The 18,144-nt window shown below is 42.6% G+C and overlaps 1 protein-coding gene across 5 annotated transcripts in view; it reads left to right on the forward strand.

Moving 5' to 3' along the window:
* DNM3 (dynamin 3) overlaps positions 1–18,144 on the forward strand; it is a 172,406-nt gene that overhangs the window by 141,694 nt on the left and 12,568 nt on the right. For all 5 annotated transcript variants that reach the window (XM_066555646.1, XM_066555642.1, XM_066555645.1 and 2 more), the window contains 3 exons: positions 4,548–4,712; positions 9,351–9,577; positions 11,577–11,810. In XM_066555646.1, coding sequence (XP_066411743.1) covers positions 4,548–4,712; positions 9,351–9,577; positions 11,577–11,810 — 626 coding nt within the window. The remainder of the gene's footprint in view (positions 1–4,547; positions 4,713–9,350; positions 9,578–11,576; positions 11,811–18,144) is intronic.

Here is an 18,144-nt window from a genome sequence, read left to right on the forward strand (position 1 = left end):
AAGCATGGAAGGGAGTGGCAAAGTCACCCTCTGTGAGGGAAAAGGACAGCTTCCAAGCTGCCCGGGAAGTGTTCTTTTTCTGCTGCTTGCTTTGTTGTAAATACACAAAAGTAATCTATTGTCATTTACTTGTGGTTCCTTCCAGTAAGAAAACCTCACTGTGTGAAGCCATCATGTGGTTTCAGCAGTCCTCTGGCAAAAGGCACACTATGTACAGCTGAGAGGATCTTAGCTAAATTACATATCCAGCATCTAACTGCAATGAAGAGAGAATCAATTGTAAAGATTTAGGGAAAAGCAGGGGGCGTTAGGACAACTGCAGTGTGCTGAGTGTTGGGGCATTAAAGAAAAACTTACTTGGACAGGGATACATAAAATAGATTTTATATGTATTTTCAGCAGCTGTGAATTAAAACATAAATGCAATCTGCCTGGAATAATTAATTCTCAGGTGGTTGTTGCTGTTGTGAACTTTGGAACTGTAAATGAAAGAGCTGAAAGCAGCTTTTAAATGAGCAATTTCTTACTGCAGCCATGGACGTATTTTGTACTGCACAGAGCATTGCTTTGCTGCTGCTCTGATTTTTACCCTTGAGTCAGTCACCTTCCAGTCTGCTTCCTCCTGGTCACTGTTAATAGAATGCCTTTTTGATTAGAGAAAATTGGTTGATACACTTCTCTAATGAAAATGCCAGACAAATGCTCCTTCTTGGAACTGACATCAGGAATGTTATACAAGACATTCTTAAATATGCTGGCAGCTGCCCTGAATGTAATGAAATCATGGAAATTAGAAGTATTGCTCTCTCTGTGTGGCCAGCTCAAGACTGTTTTCAGTGCGTTACCCAGTTTTGCTGTGAATTTCAAAAGGAATCACTTTTCATTAAATTTCCTTGGGACATTCTTGAACTTGCTTATAATTTCTACAATCAGAAAAATTACCCTGATATCCTAAGGTATTACTCCTTTGTTTTGGATTGCACTGCATCCCCAGTACCACACTAAATCATTCCTCTTGCAGCAGAGAGCTCACAATCTTCAGAAGATCGATAACTTTTGTGGTAGAAATGATGAAATCCTCTTCCCACTGCAGCCAACAGTAAAATTCCCACAAACTTCAGTGGTTTGGATTTTTGGATTTCACAGGCAGTTTTTAGTCTGCTCTTGTAGGACCCATTAGTTAATCCTTAGCACATTCTCAGTACAGGTGTGTGCATGCAGGGAAGCTGGAGAGCAGCAGAGCTGTACCTTGGGTTTCAGTAGCACCTTTTTCTGCAGGGATCCCAGAGCAGCTTCAGACAGGTGAGCCCACAGCAGAGTGCAAGGGATCTATATTTTTAGTCTTCTAAAGTGCAGGGAGCAGAAGGGAAGGATGTCTGGGGGTGTGTGGAAGGGTACATGGACGCACCCCCTTGGCTCCCACCTTACCTTCTCTTCATCTGTGGTTTTTTTACCTGTTGCTTCTTTGTAGCCCTGGTGTGTTTCCATCACATACTCTGATTTAGAGTTTTCCCAGATGAATTCATTTCTTTTACCTGTTTTTTAGCACTCTAGCTTCTTCCTTAGCTTTCTTTGTTGGAGGTTTACAGAACTCCCTAAAGTAATTGCACTTGCATTCCTTTGAAGTAGTAATATTCCATTCCTGTCAACAATTAATAGCAGCATTAAGCAAGAGTCAACTGACTAAAAACCTAGTCCAGATTCATGTGCTGTCACTTAACACTTGCTGTTGGAACTGGTGAGTTCTGGCTTGGGGATGAGGAGCTGAAAGGACTGGGCTGCCTTGGCTGGGAAAGGAGGCATGGAAAGCTGTTTGCACCTTCTTTGTTCCCCCTTCCTGCTCAGCCTGGCCATGCTGGTAGCAGTGGGCAGAGACTGGCAGGGTTTGCTCCTGTGCTCTGCTTTGGGTTTATTCCCTGAGCAGGCTTTCACTGCAGGAGCCATGCTGTAAGAAACAGGGACAGGGGCTGAGGGGTGACCTGCGCTGAAGGTGGGGTCACTGTGAGGCTCACAGAGACGAGAGCTGCTGTGAAACAATGGCCTGGAGGTGGAATAGGGCATCTCTGTCACTTGGGATGCCCAGCCTTGCCAGGCACCCTCATTTCTGGCTTCTGCTGTTGGCACAGAGCTGAGGCAGCTGAGCAGAGAAAGGTTTCTAATGCTTGGAGGGGTCCTGGAGGGCACAGAAACCTGCTGGAAGCAGATTTCCATCTGCATGATGCCATGCAAACAAGATGGTTTCTGGCACGAAAAGCCTTCAGTTGAGACATCAAATCATTAGAAATACTATGGCCAGAAGCTTTCATAATAAATTACTGTAAAGTAATGAAAGATTGATCTTTTTTGATTTCAGAGAAAATAAATCAACAGTATGAAGTCAGCTCTGTTAGTTTCAAACAAGAGACTATTACTCTTTGCCTGAAAGATCAGAGACAAATTACTATTTTTACTTTACATTCTCTTGATGAGGATAATGATAAACATCTGTCACTTTGCTGCTTAGCCAGTTAGGAATCTTATTGCAATCTGTAATTTAAAGAGAAAAAAAAATAAAAGGGAAAAAATACATGAATAAACTGCACTTTATATAGACAGCAAAGAAGAAAAGAAAGAGAATAGATGTCAAATACGGGGGAACTTGGAAGGGGGCATTTTGGTCTGTAGTTGGTTAAAATCCGCAGATATATGAGAGATGTATGATTTTTTATTTCTTTGGTATTTCACAGGGAAAATTACCGTTAGTTTTTCTTTAGACATGGAGGCTAAGGAAAATAGTCTTTGCACTGAGACTTTTGCCTACATGCAGTTTATTAACAAAAAGATTAAGGTTTTTAAGGTGGTGTCTACCAATATTACAGCATTGAAAACCCTGTTTTCATCAAGAGCCCCTTCAGTGTCCTCCACAGTCACAGGATTTTTAGGAAGCACAGCTAATTGTTTGTAAAGATCTGCTGCTTTTCCAGTAATTCACCCGTACTTTTGAAAGTTCTTTTACAAACACTCAGTTTTGTTTCTAAAAGGTACATTTCTTAACAAAACTAGAATTTAACACATGACAAACATTCCATTTCATTTAGCCTGGACTGACCAAGCTGTAGTTGAAAAGGTTCCAAGTGCTCTCCCTGGCAATGCTGCATGAGCAGAAGCAGAGCCTGCACCAGGACATGAAACCAGGAGTCCCTTCTTGGCCCAGTTTCCTGCAGGGAGAAGCCTCTTTGGTGACATGTTTGCATATTTAGCTCTAATGGCCTTTCACTGGTGGGTTTGATACTGATCTCAGCTGCTCCAGAAATGTTTAAAGCACCAGCCATGTGCCAATTTTAGCTAAAAGCTCTGTTGTAAATGGAGCTGTCCTGGCAGGGCTCTGGCTGATACACAACTCATTCTCCTTGTTGGCTTCTTCAGTTTTTGCAAGTGCTTTCTGTTTCTTTGTGTTTCTCATGTCCAAGGCCAGGCTGGATGGGGAACTGAGCAGCCTGGTGTGGTGGGAGACGTCCCTGCCTGCAAGGGGGGTTGGAACAACATCAGCTGCAAGGCTGGAGCACTTTGGCTGAAGTCAAAACCAAAAGCACGTTGTGGGTCAATGATTTTATGTTTCTAGGTACCCACAGAAGCATACTCAGGTACTCAGATTTAGATTTTACAGTTTGTGCTATTAATGCTCTGGCAGTTGTTTTCAGGGAGAAGTTTGATATCAGAGTTTGGGGAATGTTGTTCTTTGTACTCTCTGGGTAGAAATTCCATTCTTTGGGAATCTGCAAGCCTCAGACAGCAGTTTGATTTTCACCAAAAGGTTACTATTTTTCTTTTAGGTTTTCCTATATTTATACAGGCCAGACTGAGACAAAGTATAGGCCTTTTAGCTTCCAGTTAAGGTTCCTGGTATTTAATTAGGTCAGCTGTTTGCATACAAAGAAGTTTTTTTTCTATCCAGTGAAAAAGAGACCACAAATATATAATTCAGCCTTGAGCATTGGAAGCAATGATTCTTTTGCTGTTATCTTTTATAATCCCTTTGTTTATATAGGTGCTATTCACATCTAACAGGTTGGAGACTGAACTGCAAAATTTGTCACAAATAAGTCAGCTTTAAATAACAAAGGTGGGTTTAACCCACAGAAGGGTAAAATTAAAAATCCAGACTTATGGTGCTGCTTTCTTGTATGGGTCCAGCTGGCTGAATGTGAATGGTAAAAGATTTGATAATAAGTTTTGCAGTAAGTGATCTGAAATAATTTCTTGGTGTGACATTTACCACTGTGCATCTTTGTCCGAAAACTTTCTTTAACATAAAATTACAAATTTGTGTAGAAATACGTACATGTGCTTTGTGCAAAAGGTCTCATTTGGCATTAAACTTTAAAGGTCCAAATTTCATGATGCTGAACTCTACTGTTAAACAAGCCAAGACTTCATATTTTAACCTGTGGATAGTGTTTGTATGAGTTATGTTGCTGGATTACTACAGTGTAAGTCCAGAGGTTTTTCCCCCAATATGTTTCAAGTTTACTTCAATCTGAAAGGCTTTTTTTTTTTCTTCTTTGTAGACTGAAACTGAAGAGAATGGCCAAGCAGATAATTTTTCAATGGACCCCCAGCTGGAAAGACAGGTGGAGACAATTCGAAATCTTGTGGACTCCTACATGTCCATTATTAACAAATGTATCCGAGATCTGATCCCGAAAACAATCATGCACCTCATGATCAATAATGTAAGTAGCAGCCACAGTTCTAAATCAGTTCAATGTGTCTGTCAGATCTCTCACTCTCAAACACCCCTCTGGAACACAGCAGCAACAGCAGCTACTAAAGAGAAGAATTAATGTCACACTCGTGGATAAAATATTCCAATATTCCATAGTACTTGGAAGTTCTGCAGCCTTCTCAAAGGGTGGCACACTGCCTTGAGTGCTTATCCCAAAATCCTAAAGAATTCATTTACATCTTAATCAGAACATAAGTTATTATTTAAAGGTAAATCAAGGTGGTTTTATTTTGGTTTTTATTTGATGTCTTGCTTTTGATATAACAGGAAGAGGAAGTGGGAGCTTGGTGTGGGCAGCCTGTGAGAGCAGTAGAGCAGAGTTGTGCTTCCTTGGTTTTCCATCTGCAGGCCTTTGTCAGGGTTCATAAAGCAGTTCTTATTTTGTTTGGGTTTCTTTATATTTTCAGGTTACCATTTCCAAGGAATAAATCTGGAAGCTTTGGACACTGTTGTTTAGATAAGCAGATGTGGTTGGTTGATTTATTGTGTGTGTCTTTCTTAGATCTGAAGATTATTTGGTTAAAACCAGCTTTGAGATACTGTTGTTTTTCCACTGCAGTGGGATCTCAGCCTTCACAGAGTTCTGAATGGACCTTGTTGAAAACTGAGCTTAATATTAGTGCCACTGCTGCCATACAAATTACTGATGGGACCCAGAGCCCCTGCTAGTTCTGAGAGGTCATCAAACCACTCAGCCTTTACCAGTGCAATATGCTGGGAGGCAAATGTGATTAGAAGGTAGCATTTACTTTTGACTCAGAGCCACCTCTAGCCTTCATCTGATGGATTTCATTAGCCCTGTGGAATTTGTGTTGCACTTAAGAGTTAGGTGGTTGGACAGGAAATTTCAGTGGGATTTCCTCGTACATTTAATACGAGCAGAATTTTTGCATGAGGGCAAGAGATTTTTCATTAAACTTCTTCAGGTTTAGGGGAGTCAGAATGTAAGTAATGCTCTAGTCATGGGTGAGTTTTTACAAAAAACCATGGGAACAATGGAACAGCCTTTTTTTTCTGGAAATCAGCCCTGCTCTAGACTTCAGAAGTTGAGTGTGTGTCCTCACTGCTCTTTCCAGATCATTGCTAGCAGCTCACTGCTTTGACTTAGCCTATCTCCAGTGCCCTTGGAAAGGCTGGGGTTTAGCTTTCATTTCATAAACAGCAGAGCTCAGTGAGCAGTTGCTTTTGAAAGCTTACATTAAATTTTCTGCCACTCACCTCCTCATCTGGAACCGTTTAGGGGTCTCTGAAGTGTGTGCTTCTCTCTCAGAAGTAGATTACTGTGAGATTTTGTGCTTTCAGTCTCATCAGCTGTTGGTGACACTGATAAAGCCTGCCAGACTGGCACACAGAAACCACACACTTAAAATATCACCAAGCTTTCAGCTGACCTCATCGTCCCAAGCTGCATTTGGGCTTCCTAGTGAGCTGAGGCCTACACCTCCATCCTAGAGGTTAAATCTGGGGCAAAGAATCCAAACATTTTAAAGAACTGTGAAAAGTGACATAGAAGCATTAATGAATTTCTTTCTGTACAGCATAGGCAGTAAAATACCATATTGAAAACAATAGATAAAATAGCAATTTTTAAAAATCAGGGCTATTGAAAAGAAAAAGAAATGGCTGAATCAAGAGTGCTGAGCCCTGCCAAAAGATAGTGCAAAGATCTGGAAAGGAGTGGAGCTGTGATTGAAGGTGGGTCCTGTGAAGTTGTGTGTGTTCCTTGGAGTATTCATAAGTCCAACCCATAGACCAGGAGTTAAGTGAAAACACTTTCTCTCCCCCTTAATCAACATATTCTGTATTTTCTGCTGCCCCATCATGTTGCCTCCAAAACTCTGGAAACAAATCGATCCCAAGGAATTTGTTTCCATGACAATTGCAACCTCCCAAGTTTTCCTAGAACTTCCTTTCCACTTTGTGGGCCCATAAACAAGTACTTAGAATTCAAGGAAAGTATCAGATTCAAACTCAGTGTACAGAAAATAATTACATGCTGTCCCTGAGCATATTTTGGGGCCTAAGCCTACATTGTTGTGTTCCAAGTGCATCCCTTGTTCTTCCCCTAGGGTGGATGTTGATTACCTTAAAAGAAAATACATTTACCACACAGAACAGCATTGAGTTACCATTACCAATTCAAACATGCCCAAACAAAAAACACATACACAAGTTTGTATTTCATGGTGCCTTGGTATCCTGGATTATACAAGAGGGGTGGTCTTAAGAGTAGTCAGTGTATGCTCCATAAACAGTGCTGATACTGATCTCAGCTGAGGAGAAAAACTCCACAGGACTTGTTACTGCCAGACTGCAGGTCCAGGAATGGGTTGTGTTTGCATTTGAGGCAGTGCCATGTGTTGTCTTGCCACTGAGGAGGTTCCAAGCCCACCTTGCCCCATTTCAGGGTGCCAGGGCAGATTTGGGGCACTGGCATTTGGATGCTTGCTATGGTTCAGCTTTGACTGCAGGTCTGTGAAGGAAAATGTTTTAAACCATTCCTGTGAGTCTGCTTTCCAGAAAGGAGCAAACATGAGTAAGCATCACTTTTCCCTCCATTTCCAAGCTGGAGGAAGTGGCTCTGGTGGAAGATCTTCCTCTGTCTAGTACAGCATAGGAGGGCAGGAGGCTGATCCAAGATCCATCCTTAACACAGCAGTCTTCCCTTTCCAGAGGAGGGAGTTACTCAAATCCTCTGCCAGTGACAGACAGGGACCTCTCATGATAATTGTCACAGGCTGATTTTTTTCAAACAGATATTTGTGGTTTAACAATGCCTTTACAATCAGTTCTGGCCTTAATCTAATTTTAGGACTTCTTTTTTTGAAGTGATGCCATTAAAATGCTCATTTCATCAAGCAGAATGTGATGCTGTTTAACTGTGATATCTGTTTTTAATGTGGAGTTTTTGGCAATCACAAGGAGAGTAGTGTACTCTGGCTCTTGATCAGTACCATCTACTGGAAAACAGCATGAAACTCATGGAAAAATGTTGCAGGCTTTGCTAAGAATTTGTGCATCTCCTGTCATACGTGAATGGGAAATGACAGCCAAGCCCAGGCGATGTGGTTTTGTTTCCTTCTGAGCTCTGTCCTGGCTGCCTGCTCGTTGCTGGTGACCAGAAAGGGTCCCTTGGCTGTGCTGGCTCACTGCTCTCACTGACCTTGTCTAAACACAAACATTGCCTTAGTCTCACTGTCAGCCTTTAAATCACAAAACTAGCACAAACCCATGAGCAAATGGAGCTCAGGTTTATGTAATCAGAATCCTGGGAATGTATTATCATCGCTATCTCCAGCTCAAAAAAGCTTTATGGAGCAAAGCACCAGATGAGAAATAGATCAGAACAGCACCAAGTCTCAAATGCAAGGATTTAGTAGGTCAGCAGTTGGTCTATTTACCACAGTCTTATTTAATCAGTGTACCTCTAGCTTTTTATGTCTCTTAATGTGGCCCAGGTTTCCATAGCCAGGGCAGGCATAGCAGGAAATCAATATATTAAGTTAGATTACTTGGAGACTTCTCCCTTCAGTTTGAATGTGTGTGGATGGGTTATTCAGAATCTGATAGACTTGCTGCAAATGAAAGACACTGTCTACAGTCAGGTAAATTGTTGCTAAGAAAGTAATTGACAGGTATGTCATAAAGCCTGAAAATTCCCATTCCCTGGGGAATTTATATCTGATGGTACTGCCATTTACCTCCCAGTCAGCCCTTTAGAAATAGCCCAAAATGGCAGCTGGCTCCTGGGAGCTGTTGGGAAATGAAGTGTAAGCAGAGGTGTCACCTCAGAGATGCAGAATTGCAGCAGAGCTGGTGTAATGTAGTAAGAGAAAGTGATTCAATCTCCTGCTTCCATTGATCTCCCCTATATTTGTTCAGCATTGTATTTTCCATAAAGACTTTTGTTTATTTCTTTGGTGGTTTGGATTATTTTATTTTCTGTCTGATTGTGAAAGATGCCAATCACTTGTTTTTAAAATTTTTAAAGTTTAATAGTAATGAAATGGTTATAAAAATAGCAATATAATTAGAGTAATAAAAATTTGGACAATTTGGATTAGGACAATATGAGACAATAGAAACAAAGAGTTACAGACAGGCTGGGTACCTCTTCCTGGGCAAAATAAGCCTGAAGAAGGACCCACGTTAACAGAGGATTAACCCTTAAGGGCAAAATTGTTGCATATTCATACACCTCGTCCATGATGCATAAATTCCATTCAAACACAGGATTCTGTCTGGGCAGTGTCAGCTTCTTCCTCTGAATCCTGATGGCGTCTCAGGGCTGAGTGAGGCAGGAAGAAGTTCATTTCTCCTGATAAGGGAGCAATAAATTCTCTTTCTCTGAAAGATTCAGGTGTCCTGTGGCTGCTATCTCAGTGTGAGTCCTTTCTTTAAAAAAAGTATCCTACATAGCATAGTTTCTATTTTAGCATTATGTTATAACCTAAAACTATATTTAACACACTACTTAAGAGAATTAATACAGCACAACTTTCTGACATAACACATATACTATTCATTTGAATATTTGTGAAAAGCCAGTCATAAAATACATGCATTTTTCTCATTGATGAAACAGGTAAAAGAATTTATCAATGCAGAGCTGCTGGCTCACCTGTATTCTTCTGAGGACCAGAACACTCTGATGGAGGAGTCGGCGGAGCAGGCGCAGCGGCGGGACGAGACCCTGCGCATGTACCAGGCGCTGCAGGAGGCGCTGGCCATCATCGGGGACATCAGCACCAGCACCGTGTCCACCCCTGCTCCCCCGCCCGTGGATGACTCCTGGCTCCAGCAGGCACGCAGGTGAGCAGCCATGGCACCAGCACAGGCACTGTGCTCTGTCACATTCCTTCTCTGGCCTGCTGAGCTCTGTCCAGCAGGTCGGGTTGTGGCACAGTCCCTGCCCCTGGGGTGGTGTTAAATTTTTATACTAAGAACTACCTGTGCTTTATTTACAGTAATTTTCCAATACCCATCACCTATGTTAGACAGTCTGTCTCTACTCCAAACCAATCCAAAAGTGTCACCATCCCAGCAGAAGATGAAGGACAAGAAGAAGGAGAAGAAGGACAGGACACACCCAGATTCCTCCATCTTGCCCCTTGAACCCCCATTCTAAATTCCCAAAATTCTTCTTTTCACCCTGTGACAAATTCACTATCATTCTACTCAAACTCTTGTGGCTTGTAAATCTTCACACAAAGTTGGTAATTGTTTCCATGGGCTACAATCAAAGGCACAGGTGTTTGTGACTCTGTGCCAAGGTCTCTGAGCCCCCTGCCAGGGTCTGGAATCACCCAGGGCAGCCAGAGGAATGTCCTGGGTTCTGACACTATACTATACTAAAAAATACAGAAAAAATCCTTACTAAATGCTAAAAAAATAATAATAAAAACTCATGACTCTGAAAAGAGTCCCAACACAACTTGGCCCTAATTGGCCAATGAGTCAAAGTAACTCACACCAGAGTCCAATCAAGCAATCACCTTAAATAAACAATCTCCAAACATAAGCACAACACAAAAAAAACAAATGAAATAAGAATAGTTTTTCTTTTCTCTGAAACCTCTCACTACCTTTCAGCTTCCCAGGAGAAAAACCCTAGGTAAAAAAAGTCATGTTCAAAAAATGTAAAAGCCGCAGTGGTCAGCCTAATTGTCTGGGGCACTGCCACTGTCTTTGTTTCTTTTTGTTTAAGGTTGGGATTAAATGTGTGAGATGGTATTTTATGTTTGGATGTTTATTAGTTTTTATCTCTGTCACTGTTTTATAAACCATGAGTTCTACAGTGCTTCACTCTAGCAAACTAAAAATGGAATGGTATTTATTTTTCTACAAGGCTTTTTAAGGGTAAACTGTCTAATTAAGAAATTAAACTTAAATTATTTTTACTTTTAACTTAATAACTAACTAGTCATGGCCTGTAATGTGGATTTTTAAATTTAATTTTACAATACTATTCAAACTTATGAAGAAGAAGGACTAGATTCTGTCTTTAAACTTCTATCTTGTCTTTATATATATTACTATATTCTAAAATTTTAAGTTTTCCACCATGTGATATTACACCCTTCTATTCAAACTCCACACCCACAATCCCAGTTCTGTCCTTCCATTTTGGAAGCCTTCTCCATGGCCTCAGGTCAGTGCAGTGTTCTCCTGGGTGTCAGTGCCTGTCAGCACAGAAAGTCTCAAATTCTCAGTAACCAGGGTTCCAACAAGATCAGGAGCTCCCTGCCTGCCTGTCCTTTTAGGAAGATGCTCCTCCAAGTCTTAATGACATCTGTGAGGAAAATCAAAACATTTTCCCATATATAATATGGGAATATGTTTATATATATAAACATACCCACCTATTCTGTGGGTATGCTTATGTGAGCACCAGACAGGATATTTGCCTTGCAAGAAGACTATGCTGTGGACTTACAGCTTCTCTGATGCTTCAAATAGCAGCTGCCTCTGTCACCCCAGTTGTGTATCCACTTGGCCTCCTTTTGCAAGCTGTTATAATAATTCAGCACGTCAGGCTCCATGTCCTAGAAATTCCACTTAACAAAACATTATTAGGACTTGAATAATAAAATCCATTTTATTCACCTCTTTGCTTGTATGCTGTCAGTGGGAAACACGTGAGTCTTAATTGTATGTGATCCTCTGACACTGACAGCAAAGGAAAATGCCAATCAAAACCATCTGTCATAAGTTTTAACTTTTGTTTAAAGCAAAATACAATACATCAAAGAAAACCCAAAACCCGTACCCCCACCTTACTGAACTTTTAAAATTTCTGATATTTCACCAGATCACCTCCTCCAAGTCCTTCAACTCCGAGGAGACCTACCTTGAACAACCCCCCCAGCAGACCTTTATCTGGCCGAGGACCCGCTCCTGCCATCCCCTCCCCGGGCCCCCAGTCGGGGGCTCCGCCGGTCCCGTTCCGCCCGGGAGCTCTGCCTCCATTCCCCAGTGCCGAAGGCCACGGAGGACCCCCCCAGGTTCCCTCTCGGCCCAGCCGGGCTCCTCCCAGCGTGCCAAGGTAAGAGCTTGGTGTTCCTGGGGGTGCCATGGTTCTCTCCCCCTGGCACCACAGCCAGAGCCTGCACTGCTCCCCGCGTGGGACGCGAGTGCTGCTGCTGCCAAGGGCTTGTAGCAAAGCAAAACTGGGCATTCCCTGCAGCCAGAGGTGTTTGATGGAAGCACTTTTTAGCACTTAGCCTGTTTGAAAAGATTTTTTCATTTTAAAAAACTCTAGTCAGTCACTTGGGAGACCCTGATTTGCTTGCATTAAGAACCTCAGTCCTGGTTGTGTTGTACCCTCATAAGGGACCAGAGAGAGAGGGAGGTCACCTACCCCCAGGAGGAGAGGGGCAGGGGTACAGCTCCTCACTTCTGCCCTTCTGAACCCTCACCAGAGGAAGCAGGGGCTCTCCTGGGAGAGAGAACAAGAGCAATTCTTGTAGAACCAGTGGAACACTGGTTCAGGAGTCTGATTCTTGTCCTGCAAAGCCAGTAATTCCCAGCCAGTTGGAAACAGTCCCTGGTTGTCTGACAGAGTACATCATATGGTACCAAGCAATTAGTTAAGGAACAAGATGATCTTCAGTGCATTATTTCCTTTCCTTCTCAGGGCTTTGCATTTATCAAGCCCTTTTAAAGTAGCTTTGCATATTGTATAATTTTCTATGGCATTGATTGCTATTTTATATGTTATATGAATAGAATGTCCTTAATGTTTATTTTCACAATGATGTAATACACTTAATCACTTATATATGTATATATGTATATATATATAAAAACCTCTGATTCTGAGGGATTCATTAACTTTCTAAATTATGAGAGGCGTGGGCAGATAAGGCAATGTTGGAACAAAGGGGTTTCTCCATTTTTGATAAATTAGCTGTTACATTGAAAGTACTCACAGTTTGGAAGAAAAAAAAGAGCCAGCTAAATAGGAACCAAAATAAAATGTGCACATTTTCAATTTTAAAAACGGTCATTGAGAAGAGAAGCTTTGGAGAAGAATTTTCTTTTAAATAGGTGAGATCTGTCACAGTTGTCAGTAACTTAAATTTGAGGCGCAGTGTTTCTAATATAATTACCCTTTATAATAGAAAGCATAAATAAATGAGGTATATCAAAGGAATGAAGTATTTTTCTACATTTGCTATGAAAAGGGCGTTGTTGCATCAATGCCCAGCCATGAAACACCCTTTCACCTCAGTGGATATCCTGTAGCTTGCAGCAGGGACCGCTGGGGAGAAACCTGGAATTGCCTTTCCAAACTTTGCGCTGGAAGGGAAGAACCCAAGGACCATCCCCTTGCTGGGAGAGCCTGGAGCTGAGCCAAAGGGCGCTGGCCCTGCTGCTTGCTCTGTGCCATCAGGGGCCACCTCAGAGGGATGCAGGGCTGAGGTGCAGCTGTGCCAGCTGTGCCAGCCGAGAGAACCATGGCTCCCGTCCCCTGCCCCGCAAGGCAGCGCGTCTCCCTCCCCTGCCCGCCCTGGCTGTGCATGGATGCTGCTTTCCCAGGGTGCCTTGCCAAGAGCATGTCTGCTGATCTTCTTCTTCATGCCAGAGGGCTAAGGTGGGATGGAGACCAGGAAGGAATTTTCTAGCACGCAAAAGACATGGGGGTAAGCAGCCTGGGAACGCCTCCGCTCGGGACCGCCACTGGTGGCAGGAAAAGCAGTGGTGGATAAAGGAGGTCAGTGATTTTCAAATTGTAGCTGGATACAGAACTGAATGTGAGACTGCCTGACATTTTTGTGGAAAAAAATAATCTGCAATACACATCTTCTGGACTAGATCCTAGTTCTGTCTTTTAGAGCTATGAAAGCCTCAGACAGAAAAAATCTCAACTGCTAAAGAATGAAGGAAGGGTTTGACATTCTGCTGAAACTTCAGGTTTCTTCTGCTGACTAAAGTGTGAGGGAGGAAATCCCAGGGAAGGGGCTGCAGGGAAATCACCTGAGGGGGACAGTGTGGCCAGCTCCTGTGCCTATTCAGTGTTTCTTTTGAGCCCTGGAATTTCAGCCACGCTTGGTCTGGTTTTAATAACAGCCTTTGCAGGATCATAGGAAATTGACTCAGAAAATGGGTCTGAGATATTAAAAGGGGGAAAAGAGAGTTTTGAGGAAGAGTTCGTGTGGAAACTTGAGCTTTTTCTGTGACTTATTTTTGAACTGGGGCGCTGTGCTCTGACTGTTCCAGCACCATTTTCTGCAGGGATTCCTTGAAGTGTTGGGATCTCTCTTATCTAGGGAAATAGTTTAACTTCCTGAGAAGAAAGTAGTATTTTTAAAGTTTATCTCCCTTTCCAAAGGAGCTTTCTGTTACAGCCCCTGTCCCTGTCAAATGGAGCTGAAAATCTGACATGCTGAAGAAATACAGAGTTTCCATTTTCTTCTGTTCTGCTTAAGCTAAAAAGATCATTTTCAGGGGTGAGACTTGGACTGTCCTTGTCCAACAAGCAGATTAGCAGCACACGTTTGATGTGGAAAATTTGGCACCTTACCGTGAGATACAGCTCATCTTTGAAAACACAGATTTTTTTTCTTCTACTTTATTAGGATTTATCAAAGGAACTGTACAGAAATGGTGAGCTCTCAGCATTCTCTCACTGTTCCTCCCTTAGTGTACAGGGAAAGGAAAAGAGTTAGGAGAGCAGGAAATCATTTTCTTCCCTGCTTCACTCTGATTCTAAAGCTGGTTTGGGTTATGTGCTCTGAATATTTCTGTAAGGAAACAGAAACTATTTGCATGATACATGCCTCTTTTAATTAATCCCACTTGAGGTGGGTGGATCTCTCCCAGCAAAGCCTGTGAGTAAAGGCCCCTGGCTTTAAGGGCTTGATGCCAAAGCATATATGATTTGTGAAATATTCCCCACTGCCAGAATCTGGATTATTCCCTCTCTCTTAAAAGGCTTCAGTAGTATTTTGAAAGAAAATGCAGCTGTGTGCTTGGTTTGGTAGGACAGCTTTAGGCAGGCACTAGAAGCACTCCAGCTCACCCTGATGTTTGTTTGCCTGCCTGTGTGGAAAGCCTGATCTTGACCAATTTAAGTTCTACTGTGGATGCCTGATTTTCAGCTTTTAAATGTCCTGAATGGACAGCTTTGCCACAAGGAAAACAACTGAATTGGAAATGTTTTTTTCTCTTGGCAGCAGAGCCCGTGGTGTTTGTGGGGGTGGAAGGGTGCTGCCTTTTTCTCCCTGTGTGCTGCTACTGTGGATTCACCAGGGCTTTCCCAGCAAAGCCCTGGTCTGGAACCAGGAGATGGTTCCTGACTTTGTCACTGAGACAAAGGTGACCCCACAGGAGGTGAAACCCTGGAGCACGTGTGTCACCCTCAGGCAGGCTGGGGCTGCTCCCCAGGGGCTGGGGCTGGTCTTTACATGTGAGGCAAGTGGTGGGGAGAAAATTCACATTGTGCTGCTCACACACTGTCCCTGCAATTTACTTCCACCCACAGGCAGCCAGCAGGGAAGGGCTGGTGGCAGCTCTGCAGCTCCCCTTTGTTATGCCACCAAGGCTGATTCCATCACCTGCTGTGTTGGTAGCTAATCTACCTTGTAAGCCACCATTACGTATTTCTGCCAAACTGGCAGGAAAAGGTACTTTTACCTAACAGTAATTGCAGTTAGAAATTTTCAGACAAAGTCAGGAGCAGTGCAGAAAGCATTACTGCCTGACAACTCCCAGCCCACAGGCTCCCACTCAACTCTTTGGTTGCCAAATATCAACCATTCACAAAGTTTTCTCTGATGGATTTTTATGGATTAGAGTTCTTTGAAAAGATTTCATGAAATGTCTAACCCTGTGCATTGAATGATAAGGAGATTTTGTGCAAAAATTGCACATGATCCTCTGAATAAAATCTGTCACAGTGCATAGGCATATAAGGCCAGAAGGGTTATCCTGCCTGAGCCTGGGAATCTTCTTTCTCCTGAAAGTTTGACCTTGCAGCTTTAAAAGCTTACTACTGTATTTTTTAATGGAATATAAATTGTAATCAAATAGTCATTGCACCAAATTCTTCTGGCAGGATGAGTGAGAGCCACCTTAGAGTGTTTGCATGCTGACTTGGATGATCTTAATCTGAACACCCAAGTAGGAGAGCACAGCTCTCTGTCCTCTTTGAATGGATCTTTGGCAGAAGTTATATTCAAAAAGTATAGTCTGCAATTAGGATTGTTTCATGCAAGCAAAGAGACAAAAGTGTTACATGGACAGAATTCAAATTCCTGCTGAACCTCAGGAGAAAAGAAAGCCAAAGAATAATTTAATTCTGCATCTCATGTCAAGAATATACAGCTACATAGGAAAAGCCAGAGCCCCTCCCAGGGGGGACACTGCCCTTCTGTAGCCAGTATGTTTCCAACTCTGCCTGTCCAAGGACCCCAAAATCACAAGACTTAGGAGAATATCAGTTATTATTTCTGTGATTTCTGCCCAGGGGGAAGACAGCCCTGTGTAATTTGTTACCAGTCTAACGTACATTTCTTGTTGAAATGCACACCCAGTAATATGTTACTTCTGCTGCTGACTGCTTTGAGCAGCAGCAGACTCCATTTATTTTCTCTTATCTCTTAGAAAGAAGCTCTGCATTTTCCCCTCCTCCACTGGGTCCTTTTTCACTATTTTCCCTTTTTTTCTCAGCCTTTCCTTCTCTGTCCCTTTCTTGACCATCCTGTTTGCTTCCTCTTTCACCTCCTCCTTTCACTTGGTTTCCTGCCTGGTACGTTTGTCTCTTTTCCCCGTGTATTCCTTCCTTTCCTTCTCACCATCTTGTCTTGGTTTCCTTCCAAATTATCCCTTCCCTGCCACCTTTGTAAATCTGTCACGTGGCATTTCTGTCTTTTAGAGTTTTTCAGACAGTTTTCAAGCCATAGAATGCAATATTTGGCAATCTTTCTTACCAGCATCCTGGTGGCAGTGGCTGTGACACCCACAAAAAACACGAGCTCCTCTGCCTGGGGCAGTCACATTGCCAGGTGCAAACCTGGGCTCATCTTGCAACTCTGGTCATGGGATAGAATCAAAGAATAGAATCACAGAGTCCTTTGGTTTGAAAGGGACCTTTAAAGGTCATCTAGTCCAACCCCCCTGCAATGAAGAGAGACAACAGAAGCACTGAAAGAAGGAGCATTCTGCATGAGGATAAGTATCGGAGGGCTTGGCCAGAAAGCAGGTCCCAGCAGGTTGTAAAAACATGTAAAATGTCACAATCCAGCAAGTCTGGCAGTTTCATTGTAATTCTGCAGTACTGATCTTATGAGAGATTTGGAATGGCATTTGCACAGAACTGATTCTTCAGCTGCCTGAGCTGTAATGCCATGAGAGATACAGGAGAGTCTTCACTTCTGCTCCAGGAGCTTCAGTGATTGCTGCCCCGAAAAGGAGGGCTCTCTTTTAGACTGGCAGTAGGATTTTGTTACTGCCTTCCCTTATATTCCTCTCCCCCAGATGGCTGTCCTGAAGACTGAGGAGAACAAAGTTCATGGGATGGCAGACATTTCAGCCTGGGTACCATGTCTGCTGCCACTGACTCTTAACCTCTCTCAGCATCTCCCTCCATCAGCCAGAGACAGGCTGATTATATCTTCAGTGGCCCAGGAATTTTCTGATGGGCAGTTCACTGTGGCAATTAACAAAAGTATCTGAAGAATCCCTTGTTCTGCATAGGGTTGAGGTTTGATCTATCTACTGCACCTCAGGTAGCTGTAGCCATCTTGAGTATTGTTCCTGAGCTACTTGCTCCTGCCTTATTCAACAAAAAATTGTTATAAAACAAAGTGACATTCAACTGGGACTGCTGCAAGTCACTTTAAAGGTTCAGCAAAGAGGATCTGGCAGTGAAATGGCTTTTCATTACTCTTAGTGTAGACCAGAGCTATGTGATGGGGAAGGGTAGGCAAAAGAGATGCAAGAGAGGGGAAGACAGAAAAACAAGGAACCTGAAAAGCATCAAAAGAAGTGGTTCTGGAATAAAGATGATGTTGCAAGTGCAGTCCTCAAATATAGTGGGAGTGTCAGCTGATGCAGTGAATGAATTTCAGCAAAAATTTGAGTTTGGTTTGGTTTCGGTTCTTTTTTTTCTTCCTAGCATTTTCTCTCTCAAGATACTGTTAGTAGAAGGAAATGGTTTTATTTTTAACGTCTCTCTACTTGAAGAAAGAAAGTAGAATCAAGCAACAGCAGTTGTTTGACAGAAGTACAGGAACCTGAAGATGTTATTTGTGCCAAGAAATGATTTAGGTTCATAATGGAGTGGTTTAATAACAGTTGCTATGAAGACATTGCAGGATTAAGAGCAATGGTGTTGAGCAGGGAATTCCTGCCTTGTCTGAGAGAGTGGGTGAATA

The sequence above is a fragment of the Molothrus aeneus genome, chromosome 9 (genome assembly GCF_037042795.1).
Source record: "Molothrus aeneus isolate 106 chromosome 9, BPBGC_Maene_1.0, whole genome shotgun sequence".
Lineage (NCBI taxonomy): Eukaryota > Metazoa > Chordata > Aves > Passeriformes > Icteridae > Molothrus > Molothrus aeneus.